The sequence below is a fragment of the Corapipo altera genome, unplaced genomic scaffold (genome assembly GCF_003945725.1).
Source record: "Corapipo altera isolate COAL_440 unplaced genomic scaffold, ASM394572v1 293, whole genome shotgun sequence".
Lineage (NCBI taxonomy): Eukaryota > Metazoa > Chordata > Aves > Passeriformes > Pipridae > Corapipo > Corapipo altera.
This window is the reverse complement of record NW_020885113.1, coordinates 79249-91497: the sequence shown is the minus strand read 5'-3', so window position 1 is coordinate 91497 and position 12249 is coordinate 79249. Positions and strand designations below refer to the sequence as shown.

General features: G+C 48.7%; 1 protein-coding gene across 1 annotated transcript in view; it reads right to left on the bottom strand.

The window, feature by feature from the left end:
• The window catches only part of CHAF1A (chromatin assembly factor 1 subunit A), a gene marked incomplete at its 5' end in the record, with an annotated part of 20900 nt that extends 9368 nt beyond the window's left edge, over positions 1–11532 (bottom strand). The window contains 11 exons of the mRNA XM_027669899.1: positions 185–678; positions 1734–1995; positions 2200–2289; positions 2391–2471; positions 2594–2762; positions 4301–4524; positions 5549–5617; positions 6212–6272; positions 7206–7447; positions 8820–8876; positions 10747–11532. Of these exons, the coding sequence (XP_027525700.1) occupies positions 185–678; positions 1734–1995; positions 2200–2289; positions 2391–2471; positions 2594–2762; positions 4301–4524; positions 5549–5617; positions 6212–6272; positions 7206–7447; positions 8820–8876; positions 10747–11532 (2535 nt within the window). The remainder of the gene's footprint in view (positions 1–184; positions 679–1733; positions 1996–2199; positions 2290–2390; positions 2472–2593; positions 2763–4300; positions 4525–5548; positions 5618–6211; positions 6273–7205; positions 7448–8819; positions 8877–10746) is intronic.
• Between the last annotated feature and the right edge of the window lie 717 nt (positions 11533–12249).

Sequence of the window (12249 nt, the reverse complement as noted above, 5' to 3'; positions counted from 1 at the left end):
CCTCACTGGGAATGAACACCCTGACCATGAACACCCTGAACATCCCTAACTGGGAATGAACACCCTGACCATGAACACCCTGAACATCCCTAAGTGGGGAGAAACACCCTGCCCATCCCTCACTGGGAATGAACACCCTGCCCATGCCCCCCCCCTGCCCACCCCTCACCCCTGCAGGACTCACCTGCCCGGCCTCCCGTGGTCTCTTCATGAACCTGGTGATGTTCATGCTGCCCAGCACCCTCCTCTTGGCGGGCACTGGGGTGCTCTGTGGGACGGCCGCGCCCGGCGCGGGGCCACCCTCCTCCTTCCCGGCGGGAATCCCAGAGGAAGAGGAGGAGGAGGAGGGCACCTGGGTGACGTAGTTCCACTGGCAGGGCACGGGCAGCTGCTCCTGCTGGAAGCTCCTGAGCACGTCCCCGTGCACGTACCAGCACATCCTGTGCTCGGGCCTCTTCTCGTACACGGAGCTCTCTGAGATGATCCTCTTTAGCCTGGCCTTGGAGGGGACCCCAATGTCCTCCCCCCCCGAGGGGGGCTGGGGCCGGGGGGGGCTCCCCTGGGTGCCCTCGGTCACGCCATGGAACAGTCCCTGCCGGCAGCACTCCTGGAATTCCTGGATGATCACCTTGCTCCCGTGGACGTTGCCGTGCAGCAGCGGCAGGAGGTGGCCCAGGACTGAGGGAGGAGAAAGGATGGACAGAGGTGTGGGGGGGGAATCACTGGTTAAAAGCTCAGGGAAAGCCTGACTGGGGTAAAAAAACCCATTGGAATGGTTTCCAGAGGGGAAAGAAATAGGTTTGGGATGAATTTTGAGGATGGGATTGTCCAGAGGAGATGTGGCTGCTCAAGGCCAGGCTGGAGAAGGGAAGGATCCAGGGAGACCTTGGAGCCTCTTCCAGGGCCTAAAGGGGCTCCAGGAGAGCTGGAGAGGGATTTGGGACAAGGGATGGAGGGACAAGACACAGGGAATGGCTTCCCACTGCCAGAGGGCAGGGATAGATGGGATATTGGGCAGGAATTCCTCCCTGGAGGGTGAGGAGTCCCTGGCACAGGTTGCTCAGAGAAGCTGGGGCTGCCCCATCCCTGGAAGTGTCCAAGGCCAGGTTGGAGCACCCTGGGCTAGTGGGAGGTGTCCCTGCCCATGGCAGGGAGTGGGAATGGATGATCTAAAGGTCCCTTCCAACCCAAACCATTCTGGAATTCCATGATCGTAACAAGAGCTAAATTTGATGTAGGAAAATTCCCCCCCCGAGATGGAACCTTCACCCCTCTTGAGCCTTTCTGTGAGTTATTCCCACCCTGGTGTTCCTCAGGTGCAGGAGAAGCTCAGGACTGAAACCCAACACCCAAACCAAACCCTCTCCCTCCAATCAATCAACAGGGTCCTGGGCTCAAGCCCATCCTAAATCTGAGCCTGCTCAAGCCCATCCTAAATCTGAGCCAGCTCAAGCCTTGTTGGCTCTATTGCCCATCCTAAATCTGAGCCTGTTCAAGTCTTGTTGGTTTTATTTCCTGGATTGTCCAGAGCACGAGTTTTTGGAGAGCATAACTGAGGCCACATCAGCTGCACTGCCAGAAAACTCCTTTCCAAGATCTCCCAGAGATTTCTTGGACTTCAGACTCGTCAAGAACAGGCCCTTCTGAGTGTAACACTCCATAAACCCCCTGCTCTCCCCAGAGCAGAGCACAGCAGTGTGTAAAAGCACAACCCTGAGCCCTTCAGGTCTTACTTTGCTGATCTCTGGCTCTTTTTTTGCTACATTTCTGGATCTGCTGCTCTTCCTCTGCCACAGGGGGGTCCAGGACACAGGCTGTGAACTGCTGGAGAACCTTGAGGTCGGGGTTAGTGCTGCTGTCCTGCTCTGCCCCTTCCCACACACAGCCTATTTTCACAGGCTGGAGGACGTGGAACCTCTTCCCCTTGGCAATGAGCTCATCCCACTCCTTGGCCTTCAGCTTCTGACGGACCTTCTGGTTCTCTGGGTCACACTCCTGAAGCCAGGGGAGAGAAAAGAGCCATCACACCCACACTGCAGGGAACAACAGGAGCTTTGGGTCGTGTCCCCTGAGCCCCACAAAGCTGCTCCTGACCCGTGCAGGCCCCAGGGAGTCCCAGCCCCTCCCTGCCAAATATTGACATTTAAACAGGGGTTGGAAACAGGGCAGGAAAGCCAAGGGCACCCAGAGTTCACTTACTTCTGTCACACCTTCATCTTCAGATAGGTACCCATGGGGTACAAAAAACCCGTCGTCCTCATCTTCATCCTCTCCCTCCTCTTCGTCATCCTGAAAATAAATCCATTAGGAATTGTACCCACGAGTTCCCAAATGGGTTTTTCCCCCTCTCCCAGCTGGCTCCCAAACCTACTTTTTTTTTTTCCCCTCACCTCTTCACTGTGGGAGAGACTTTCTCCAGGCTCCTCCTCTTCCCATTCCTCATCGCTGTCCACCTCATAATCCAGCAGTTTCTGCAGGAAATTCCAACATGTCCCCGTGAATAACTCAAGGGCACGGCACCAAACCCCATCCAGGGTCTCCAAACCCTCAGGAACGGCGGAGAAGAGCACAAAGAACCCAAGCAGGTGCTTACAGTGTCCTTGGCCCAGGGATTCCGGGCCCGGATGAGGGTGGTGCTCTTGTTCCAGGTGCCCCAGTAGGCAGGCCGGTGGTTCTCGCTGAACTGCAGCAGCTTCATCCTCCCAAACTTCTCCCTCTCGGGAACACCGTCCCTCTGGCAGTTGTCCACCACCACCACGTCGCTGGGGACACGGGGATGGAGGAGAGGTGGCCCCAGTGGCCCCACAGAACACCACTCTCCTGCTCCCTGAGAGCGCTCAGCTCGCACGATCCCACCCAGAGTTTATCCCGTGGCTTTAAGGTCCCTTCCAAGCTGAACCACTCCGGGATCCACAGTCTCTCCCAGTTCTCCTGCAGGAATTCCAGCCAACCCACTTCCCCCTTATCACCTGGATAAACCATCCCAGAAGGGCCAGTGCTGAGGGCACGAGATTTCCCACAGGGAAGGATTTTCCTCAGTTTTATGCCCAAAATGTCACCTACTCCTTACCTCCATTTTCACTTCATAAGGATCATCCTGTCCCCTACAGATTAACTCAGATTTTACCACCAAAATATTCAGGATTCCCTGGATTTTACCCCCCAAAAAACTCTCCCTGGTTACTTCTATCTTATTCCCAAAAATGTTCATTCTGTCTCCTATAGGTTACCTCAGAGTTTACCCTCAAAATATTCATGATTCCCTAGATTTTACCCCCAAAAAACTCTCCATGGTTACCTCTGTCTTATCCCAAAAATGTTCATTCTTCCCCCTAAAAATTAACTCAGATTTTACCCCCAAAATATTCACTTTCCCCCACAGAATAACTCAGAGTTTACCCCCAAAATATTCATGATTCCCTAGATTTCACCACCAAAAAAACCCTCCCTGGTTACCTCTGCCTTATCCCTAAAAATGTTCATTCTGTCCCCTATATGTTACCTCAGATTTTACCCCCAAAATATTCACTTTCTCCCACAGAATAACTCAGAGTTTACCCCCAAAATATTCGTGATTCCCTAGATTTTATCCCCAGAAAAACCCTCTCTGATTACTTCTATCTTATCCCAAAAATGTTCATTCTGTCCCCTACAGATTAGCTCAGATTTCATCCTCAAAATATTCAGGATTCCCTACCTTTCACCCCCCAAAAAACCCCTCCCTGGTTACCTCTGCCTTACCCCCAAAAAAGTTCATTCTGTCCCCTATAAGTTACCTCAGATTTTCTCTCCAAAATATTCACTTTCCCCCACAGAATAACTCAGATTTTACCCCCAAAAATCCCCTCCCTTGTTACCTCTATCTTACCCCCGAAAATGTTCATTCTGTCCTCTACAAATTAGCTCAGATTTTACCCCCAAAATATTCCCTTTCCCCCACAGATTAGCTCAAGTTTTCCCTTCTCTGAGTTCCCAGACTTTCCCTCAGCAAGGCTTATTTTTCCTCTCTAAATGACCCCAAAAAAACCCCCAAAAAAGCAGGTTTTGTTTCACCTAAATCAACTCATCTTAACATGTCACCTTTTTTACATGTCAAAACCATCCCAATTTACCTCAGCCTTTCCCTCCAGGATGCTCATCCCGACCCCTCCATATGGAATAACACAAATCCACGCCCTCAGGGGAAAAAAGTCCTCACAGAAAATGAAGATTTCCAAGGAAAACTCCACCTCTCCGACATTAATTCCCACCTCCAACCCATCCTGGAATAAAAAGGGAAGGAAAACTTCCCAAAACCCACCTGTTCACTGTGTCGTTGCTGTTCCTGACCCAGGTGGGGCCAGATTTTCGTGGTTTCCGACATTTTAGGTCCCTCAGGAAAGAAACTTCCCAGTTTTGGGCGGGAAGGAGCTTATCCAGCTGCTCCAAGGAGTCGGGATCCGGAGGGACGCGGCTGAGGGGAGCTAAAACCATGTTCTCCTTGATCTCAAAGGGAGCAAACTTCCCACAGGAGCCAGCGAGGATCTGGAATGTCAAGGGAGGAATGTCAAGGGTTGGAAGTGCAGTTCCCACCTGGGGGAGATGGAGGTTAAGTGGGGATTTAGGTTAAGCCCTTCCTAAGATTCCAATTCCAAGGCAATTGAGGCCTTTACGGAGAATTGGGAGTCTCTCCATGGAGAAGACACAGCTGAGGTTTTTATTAAACCGACTCCAAACTCCTCCTGGAGTCTCTGCTCTGGCCTTTTCCTTAAAATTCTTTGCACTCTCAAAAGAGGAAATTAAAGTTAACTCCAAACTTCTCCTGGAGTCTCTGCTCTGGCCTTTTCCATAAAATCCTTTATACTCTAAAATGAGGAAATTAAAGTTAACCCCTAACTTTTCCTGGAGTCTCTGCTCTGGCCTTATGCCTAAAATCCTTTACACTCTGAAACAAGGAAATTAAAGGTAACCCCAAAACTTTTCCTGGAGTCCCTGCTCCAGCCTTTTCCTTAAAATCCTTTGCACTTTCAAAAGAGGAAATTAAAGTTAACTCCAAACTTCTCCTGGAGTCTCTGCTCTGGCCTTTTTCCTAAAATCCTTAACATTCTAAAATGAGGAAATTAAGGAAAATTAACTCCAAACTTCTCCTGAAGTGTCTGCTCTGGCCGTTTCCTTAAAATTCTTTGCACTCTCAAAAGAGGAAATTAAAGTTAACCCCAAACTCTTCCTGGAGTCTCTGCTCTGGCCTTATTCCTAAAATCCTTTACACCCTGAAACAAGGAAATTAAGGAAAGTTAACTCCAAACTCTTCCTGCAGTCTCTGCTCTGGCCTTTTTCCTTAAAATCCTTTACACTCTGAAACAAGGAAATTAAAGTTAACCCCAAACTTCTCCTGGAGTCTCTGCTCTGGCCTTATTCCTAAAATCCTTTACACTATGAAATGAGGAAATGAAGGAAAATGAATGTTTTGTGCACCTGAGAAGCTCTGAGATGAGAAGGAAATCGGGGTGTTTGTCAGAAACAACTAAAGAGAGATCAAACACCCCCCCAGGAACAGCAAATCCCTCACCTTGGGGGCTTGTGGAGTCTTTGGTTTCTGGAAGAACCTCGTGATTTCTGCTTTCTGGGCATTAATCCGCTGAAATCAGAACCAAAAATGCAAATTAGAGACACTAAGAGAGGACAGAGGTTTCTAATTCAAGGTGAGCTTTGATTTGTTTTTCTCAAATCCTTTGCTTGATTTTTCTCAAACCCTTTGCTTGATTTTTCTCAAACCCTTTGCTTGATTTTTCTCAAATTCTTTATTTTTCTCAAATCCTTTCGTTTTCTCAAATTCTTTGACTCATTTTTCTCAAATTCCTTCTTTTTCTCGAATTCTTATTTAACGTAATTAATTTATTCCAATTAATTTAATTTTATTTAAATTCATTTAATTCATTTTTCTCAAATTCTTTGGGTGGTTTTTTTTTTTCCTCAGGGGCTCAGAGGGAAAACACACAGAGAGAAAAGACTTGGAAAAAACCAACAGGGATGGAAGGAACAGGCAAAAAAATCCAGGTGGAGGAGCACCAGCAGGTCAGAGGGGACAGGCTGCATCCCACAGTGAGCTGCTCCATATCCCAACTCCACCTGGAAAAGCCCAGGATCCCACTGGGAAGCTGCCAGGGATCCCCCCCCCCTCATTTCACCACAGAAAAAGAACTCAAGGACAAGCCAGAGGACATATATTTACCTTTTCCTCCTCTTTCAACCGTTTCTCCTCTTCTTTCTTCCTCTTCTCCTCGAGTTTTGCCCTTGAATATAAAGTTAAATTTGAACTGGCACGAGGCATGAAGGGTTTGTTTGCCCCACACCCCGTCCTGCCAAGCGAGGGGAAGATGATCCACCACTCCAGGCAAGGCCTGTGCTCAGCCAAGACTTCCTTCATTCCTCCTGGAGCAAATATTGACCCATTTTAGCCCCGGAGTGAACCCCAGCACTGGCAAATTCGAGGGACAAAGCAGCTCCCTGGACAAACAGGGCACTGAGGGGACAGTCCAGGCCGAGCAGATCATGAGGGGAAGAAGCCCCACAGCTCATTTTGGGAGCCATTTCCCAGCTCAGCCTGGCCAGGATGGAGCCCTTCCAACATTCCCAATCCATCCCATGGCACTGCCGAGGGACAAAGCAGCTTCCTGGACAAACAGGGAAAAGTCCAGGCTGGGCAGGTCATGAGGGGAAGAAGCCCCACAGCTCATTTTGGGAGCCAGCTCCCGGCTCAGCCTGGGAGCAGAAGGCCAGGACAGAGCCCTTCCAGCATTCCCAACCCATCCCATGGCACTGCCAAGGGACAAAGCAGCTCCCTGGACAAACAGGGAAAAGTCCAGGCCGGGCAGGTCATGAGGGGAAGAATCCCCACAGCTCATTTTGGGAGCCATTTCCCAGCTCAGAAGGTTCTGCTGGGCCGGGATGGAGCCCTTCCAACATTCCCAACCCATCCCATGGCACTGCCGAGGGACAGCAGCTCCCTGAACAAACAGGGCACTGAGGGGACAGTCCAGGCCGGGCAGGTCATGAGGGGAAGAAGCCCCACAGCTCGTTTTGGGAGCCATTTCCCAGCTCAGAAGGTTCTGCTGGGCCGGGATGGAGCCCTTCCAGCATTCCCAGCCCATCCCATGGCACTGCCCGGCCTCTGGAAGAGCCTGGCACGGGAATGTGGGGATGGAAATCCCCCCCTGAGCACTCACTCCAACGCTTCCTGCCTCTCCTTGCGCTTCTCCTCCTTCACCCTCAGCTTCTCCGCTTTCTCCTTCTCCTCTTTTTCTTTCTTTTCCCTCCTTTCCTTCTCCTTCAGCTCTTTCTCCTCCTCTTTCCTCTTCTTTGCCTCCTCCTTGGCTCGTTCTTTTGCAGCTTTTGCCTCTTCCTTCAGCCTCCCCTTCTCCTCCCTCTCTGCCTGGAGCTTCTGGAGCTTGTCTGCTCTCTCCTGATCCTGGGGAAAAAAAGCAAGATATTCAGGGAATTGTGGGTTTTTGGGCACAGAAACCTTCAAAAAACCATAATTAAAGGATCAAAACCTTCACTAAAATCAGCATTTCATCCCAGAGTAAATGGTACCCACTCAATGCTTGACCTGCAGCACCACCAATATCCCAAACTGGGATCATTCCCAGTTATTCCAGGTGGGATCACAACCACATCTGCCTGTTGTTTCAGGCACAACCCAGCTGAGCTTCCTTGTCCTGCCTCCCTGAAGGCTTTAATTATTCTGTTTCTCTAATAAAAAGAGGTCTTTCCATTTTTTTTTCCCCCCTGAGCATCCTTTGCATTGAGTCACCTTCATTATGGAAAATGAGATGGGAATTAAGAAATAATTACTGGGTTTTAATTTAACAGGTGATGATGTCAGGCTGTTTCCAAAATGGTTTTTTCCTTGGAATTCCCTCACGTGCTGAGCTTTGGTGTCATCACCAAATCCGAGAAAAATAAATCAAAGAATTTGAGAAAAATCAAAGAATTTGAAAAAAATCAAAGAATTCGAGAAAAAAAACCACCAAAGAATTCGAGGAAAATAAATTAAGTAAATAAAATTAAATTGATTTTAATAAACTAATTACATTAAACAAGAGTTCAAGAAGAAGAAATAATTTGAGAAAAATCAATCAAAGAATCTGAGAAAACCAAAGAAAAAGAGATCAAAGAATTTGAGAAAAATAAATTGAATTCAATACATATAATTAAATTAATTAAATAAATTAGAGAATCCCAGAAAACCAAAGAATCCCAGAATACTAAATTAAAGAATAATAAAGAATTTGAGACTGAGAAATCAAAGAATTTGAGACTGAGAAATCAAAGAATTTGAGACTGAGCAATCAAAGAATTTGAGACTGAGCAATCAAAGAATTTGAGACTGAGCAATCAAAGAATTTGAGACTGAGCAATCAAAGAATTTGAGACTGAGAAATCAAAGAATTTGAGACTGAGAAATCAAAGAATTTGAGACTGAGAAATCAAAGAATTTGAGAATAATCAATTAAAGAATTCAAGAAAAATAATAAGCAACAGATCCTGCTTTTTTGGGGGCTTAAAAGGGGGAAGGGTGAAGACAACAAGGCAGGAAATATAAAAAAATTCCAAGATTTCCCTTCTCCCTGTCCACTTTGGCCCTCTCAGGGTGGGAATTCGGAGAGCAATCAGCAATATTTAGTTAATTAATCACTTCTCAGGGTGGCAGGTCACCCATCCCTTGCTTTGGGAAGAGCAAAATCCATGAAATTCCCGGATTAAGGTCCCTCTGTATCCATGAGGGTGAGGAAAAGCAGGAAAAGAGTTTGGGTGTGAGGGGAAAACTCCTCCCTTACCCTTTGCAACCTCAGCTTCTCCTTCTCTGCAGAACTCCTGTGGAATTTCTGAGGCACCTGGAAAGCACAAAATCAACTTTTAGGGAAGATCCAACATCCCCCTTCCCACAAAAAGAGCACGGATTGAACTGGAGCAACAACATCCCTGTAGATTATTCCCAGTGCCCTCAGAATTCCCAGGAATATCCTTGATTTCCATTTCAGTGTCTCTGTTCCCATTAAATCCCCCTCATTCCCAAACCCCCTCAGCTCCAAAAGCACCTTTCCCAAGGGAACAAAGCAAAGCAAACACAGGAGCTGCTCTGAGCCCCAGAGGAAATTAATAATTAATATTCCATAATTAATTGTGGAAATTAATAATTATGGAAAAATCACTTTAAAACTCGGGTTCAGGGCTTTTTTTTTTTTTGCATCCTACCCCTCACTTTTTTATATTTAGATATAATTTCACGGATAAAAGGATTATTATCTGTCTTTTAAGGCTGTTTCTTCTTATAATTGATCATTTGGGGGGGGAAAATTCGATCATTTTGGGGGAAAAATCAACCATTTTGGGGGAAAAAAACCCAAATCATTTTGGGGGAAAAAATCGATCATTTGGGGAAAAAAAAAATCAATCATTTTGGGGGAAAAATCAATCATTTGGGGGGAAAAAAAATCGATCATTTTGGGGAAAAATCGATCATTTTGGGAGGAAAAATCAGTCATTTAGGGGGAAAAAACTGATCATTTTTTGGGGGAAAAATCGATCATTTTGGGGGAAAAAATCAATCATTTGGGGGGAAAAATCAATCATTTGGGGGGAAAAATCAATCATTTGGGGAGAAAAATCGATCATTTGGGGGGGAAAATTGATCATTTGGGGGGGAAAATCGATCATTTGGGGGGAAAATTGATCATTTTGGGGAAAAATTGATCATTTTGGGGGGAAAAATTGATCATTTTGGGGGGAATAATTGATCATTTTGGGGGGAAAAATCAATCATTTTGGGGGAAAAAATCAATCATTTTGGGGGGAAAAATCGATCGTTTTGGGGGGAAAAATCAATCATTTTGGGGGGAAAAAAAATCGATCATTTGGGGGGAAAAAAAAATAATGATGTGGGGGGGAAAAAAAACAATGATTTGGGGGGAAAAAATCAATCATTTTGGGAGTTCCATGCCTCAACTCATCCTGGGAGGGTTTTCCCTCAGTTTGCCCTTAAATCCTGGGGGATGTTTCCACACTGTTGTCCTTGGAAGTTTCCCTGTGGATGTTCCCTCCCAAATCAGGGTGTTTTGGTTTTGAGGGTCTCTTGTTGAAGCAGAGCCATTAAACTGGAACTAAATGACAATAAACCACCTCACTGAGGGTTGATCCCATAGAATCCCGGGATTATTTGGGTTGGAATGACCTCAGAGGTGATCCAGCTCCACCCCCTCTGGAGCTGGATCCCGCCTTTCCCCTATCCCAGGTTGCTCCAAGCCTTGGATACTCCCAGGGATGGGGCAGCCACAGCTTCTCTGGGCAAACCTGTGCCAGCTGCAGGAATTCCAAGGTGGAAAAGCACTGATTTTACTGGGGGGATGATCCTCACAGGAATTCCAGCAGCTTCAGGGAGGCTGGAAAACAGAACCTGAAGGGCAAAACTCTTCCCAAAAGGCCCAGTCCCCTCAGGGGTGGGGTGTTGAAATAATTAAAGGAAACACAAAATGTAACTGTGGGAGGGTTAAAAGTTACAATCCCAGGGTATAAATCCACCAGGTGAGGCAAAATCCCTTAGGATTTTTCAAGGACGATTCCAAAGGGCAGCAATGGAGCTGTGAGTAAACCACAGAATCATGGAATCACCACCTTCCCTACGCTTCTCCAGAGTGTCCTGATCCCCCTCTGCCCTAAAAACCAACCGTGTGTGGCTTTAAAACCCCCAAATGAGGGCAGACCCACCTTCCTGAGGGGGGTGGAGGCAGCCAAAGGACTCGTGTTCCTCTTGGATTCTGCCACCAGCTGCACCTCGGGGGAGCTCCCGGAGCTCAGCGAGGAGTTGGTGAGTCCCGAGTCTCCCTCAGGAGAGGATTCCACGGTGTCGTTTCCCGACGTGGCGCTTCCACCCGGAGAAGCCCCCTGGGGGGTTTTCCCGGCCATGATGTCCTCCAGGAGCACCACGGGCACCTTCCCCTCAAAGAGCACGTCCTTCAGTTCGCTCTGGCTGCCCTTGCTGCCCGCCAGGTCCTTGCAGCCCAGCCCTGCCAGCCCTTCCTCTCCGTGGGGTGTGCCAGTCTCCCTGGAATCCGCCGGCTGGGAGCCCTGAGGGAGGCTCGGGCAGCTCAGTTGGGTCACCTCTTGCCCTGTCGTGCCGTGAGCTGGGGGTGAAGCAGCTCCAGAGTCCAAATCCCCCCGGGCTGTGCCATCACCGAGTCCATGGCCAGAGCCCTTGGGCAGCTCGGGGCCAAGCCCAGGGTCACTCGTGTCACCTCCAGGGTTTTTCTGGATAAAGTGGTCTAAGGGACCTTTGCCATTGACGAGTTTTGGGGGGAAATTCCCGCCGGAGCCCAGCTGGCAGTCGTTCTCCACGTTGTCCAGGGATGTGTTGGATGAATCCAGGGCGGGATCTTTGCTGGGATCAAAAGCACTCGGGGAGCTCTTGACTTTCTTGACCTCGGAATCCACCTCATATTTTTCCTTCGGCACCGGATTGAGGCGCTTGAAGGGCAGCCGAGCTGCAACAGCAACACCACCACCACAACAACAACAACAACAGGGGGTTATTTGGTCACGTCACACTGAGCAGGGGATCAAATATCAACTTATTTTATTAATTCTGAAGCAAAAGGGTTGAGATCAGCCACTTGGGGGAGGGTTTTAGAACAGCCAAGGTGATGTGTGAGGGGAAGGCTGTGGATGGGTCTACCTGGACTTCAGCAAGGCCTTTGACACCGTCTCCCACAGCACATTCCTGAAAAAGCTGCAGCCCATGGCTTGGCCAGGGGCACTCTGGGCTGGGTTAGGAACTGGCTGGAGGGCTGAGCCCAGAGAGTGGTGGGGATGGAGATGCATCCAGTTGGGATCTGGTCACTAGTGGTGTCCCCAGGGATCAGTGTTGGGCCCAGTTCTGTTTAATATCTTTATTGATGATTTGGATGAGGGGGTTGAGTCCACCATCAGCAAATTTGCAGATGACACTAAGCTGGGGGGAGTGTCCATCAGCTGGAAGGCAGGAGGGCTCTGCAGAGGGACCTGGACAGGCTGGATCCATGGGCTGATTCCAGGGGGATGAGGTTCAACCAGGCCAAGGGCCGGGTCCTGCACTTCGGCCACAACAACCCCCGGCAGCTCCAGGCTGGGCCAGAGGGGCTGGAGAGCAGCCAGGCAGGAAGGGAGCTGGGATTTGGGATGGACAGGAAGCTGAACAGGAGCCAGAGTGTGCCCAGGTGGCCAAGAAGGCCAATG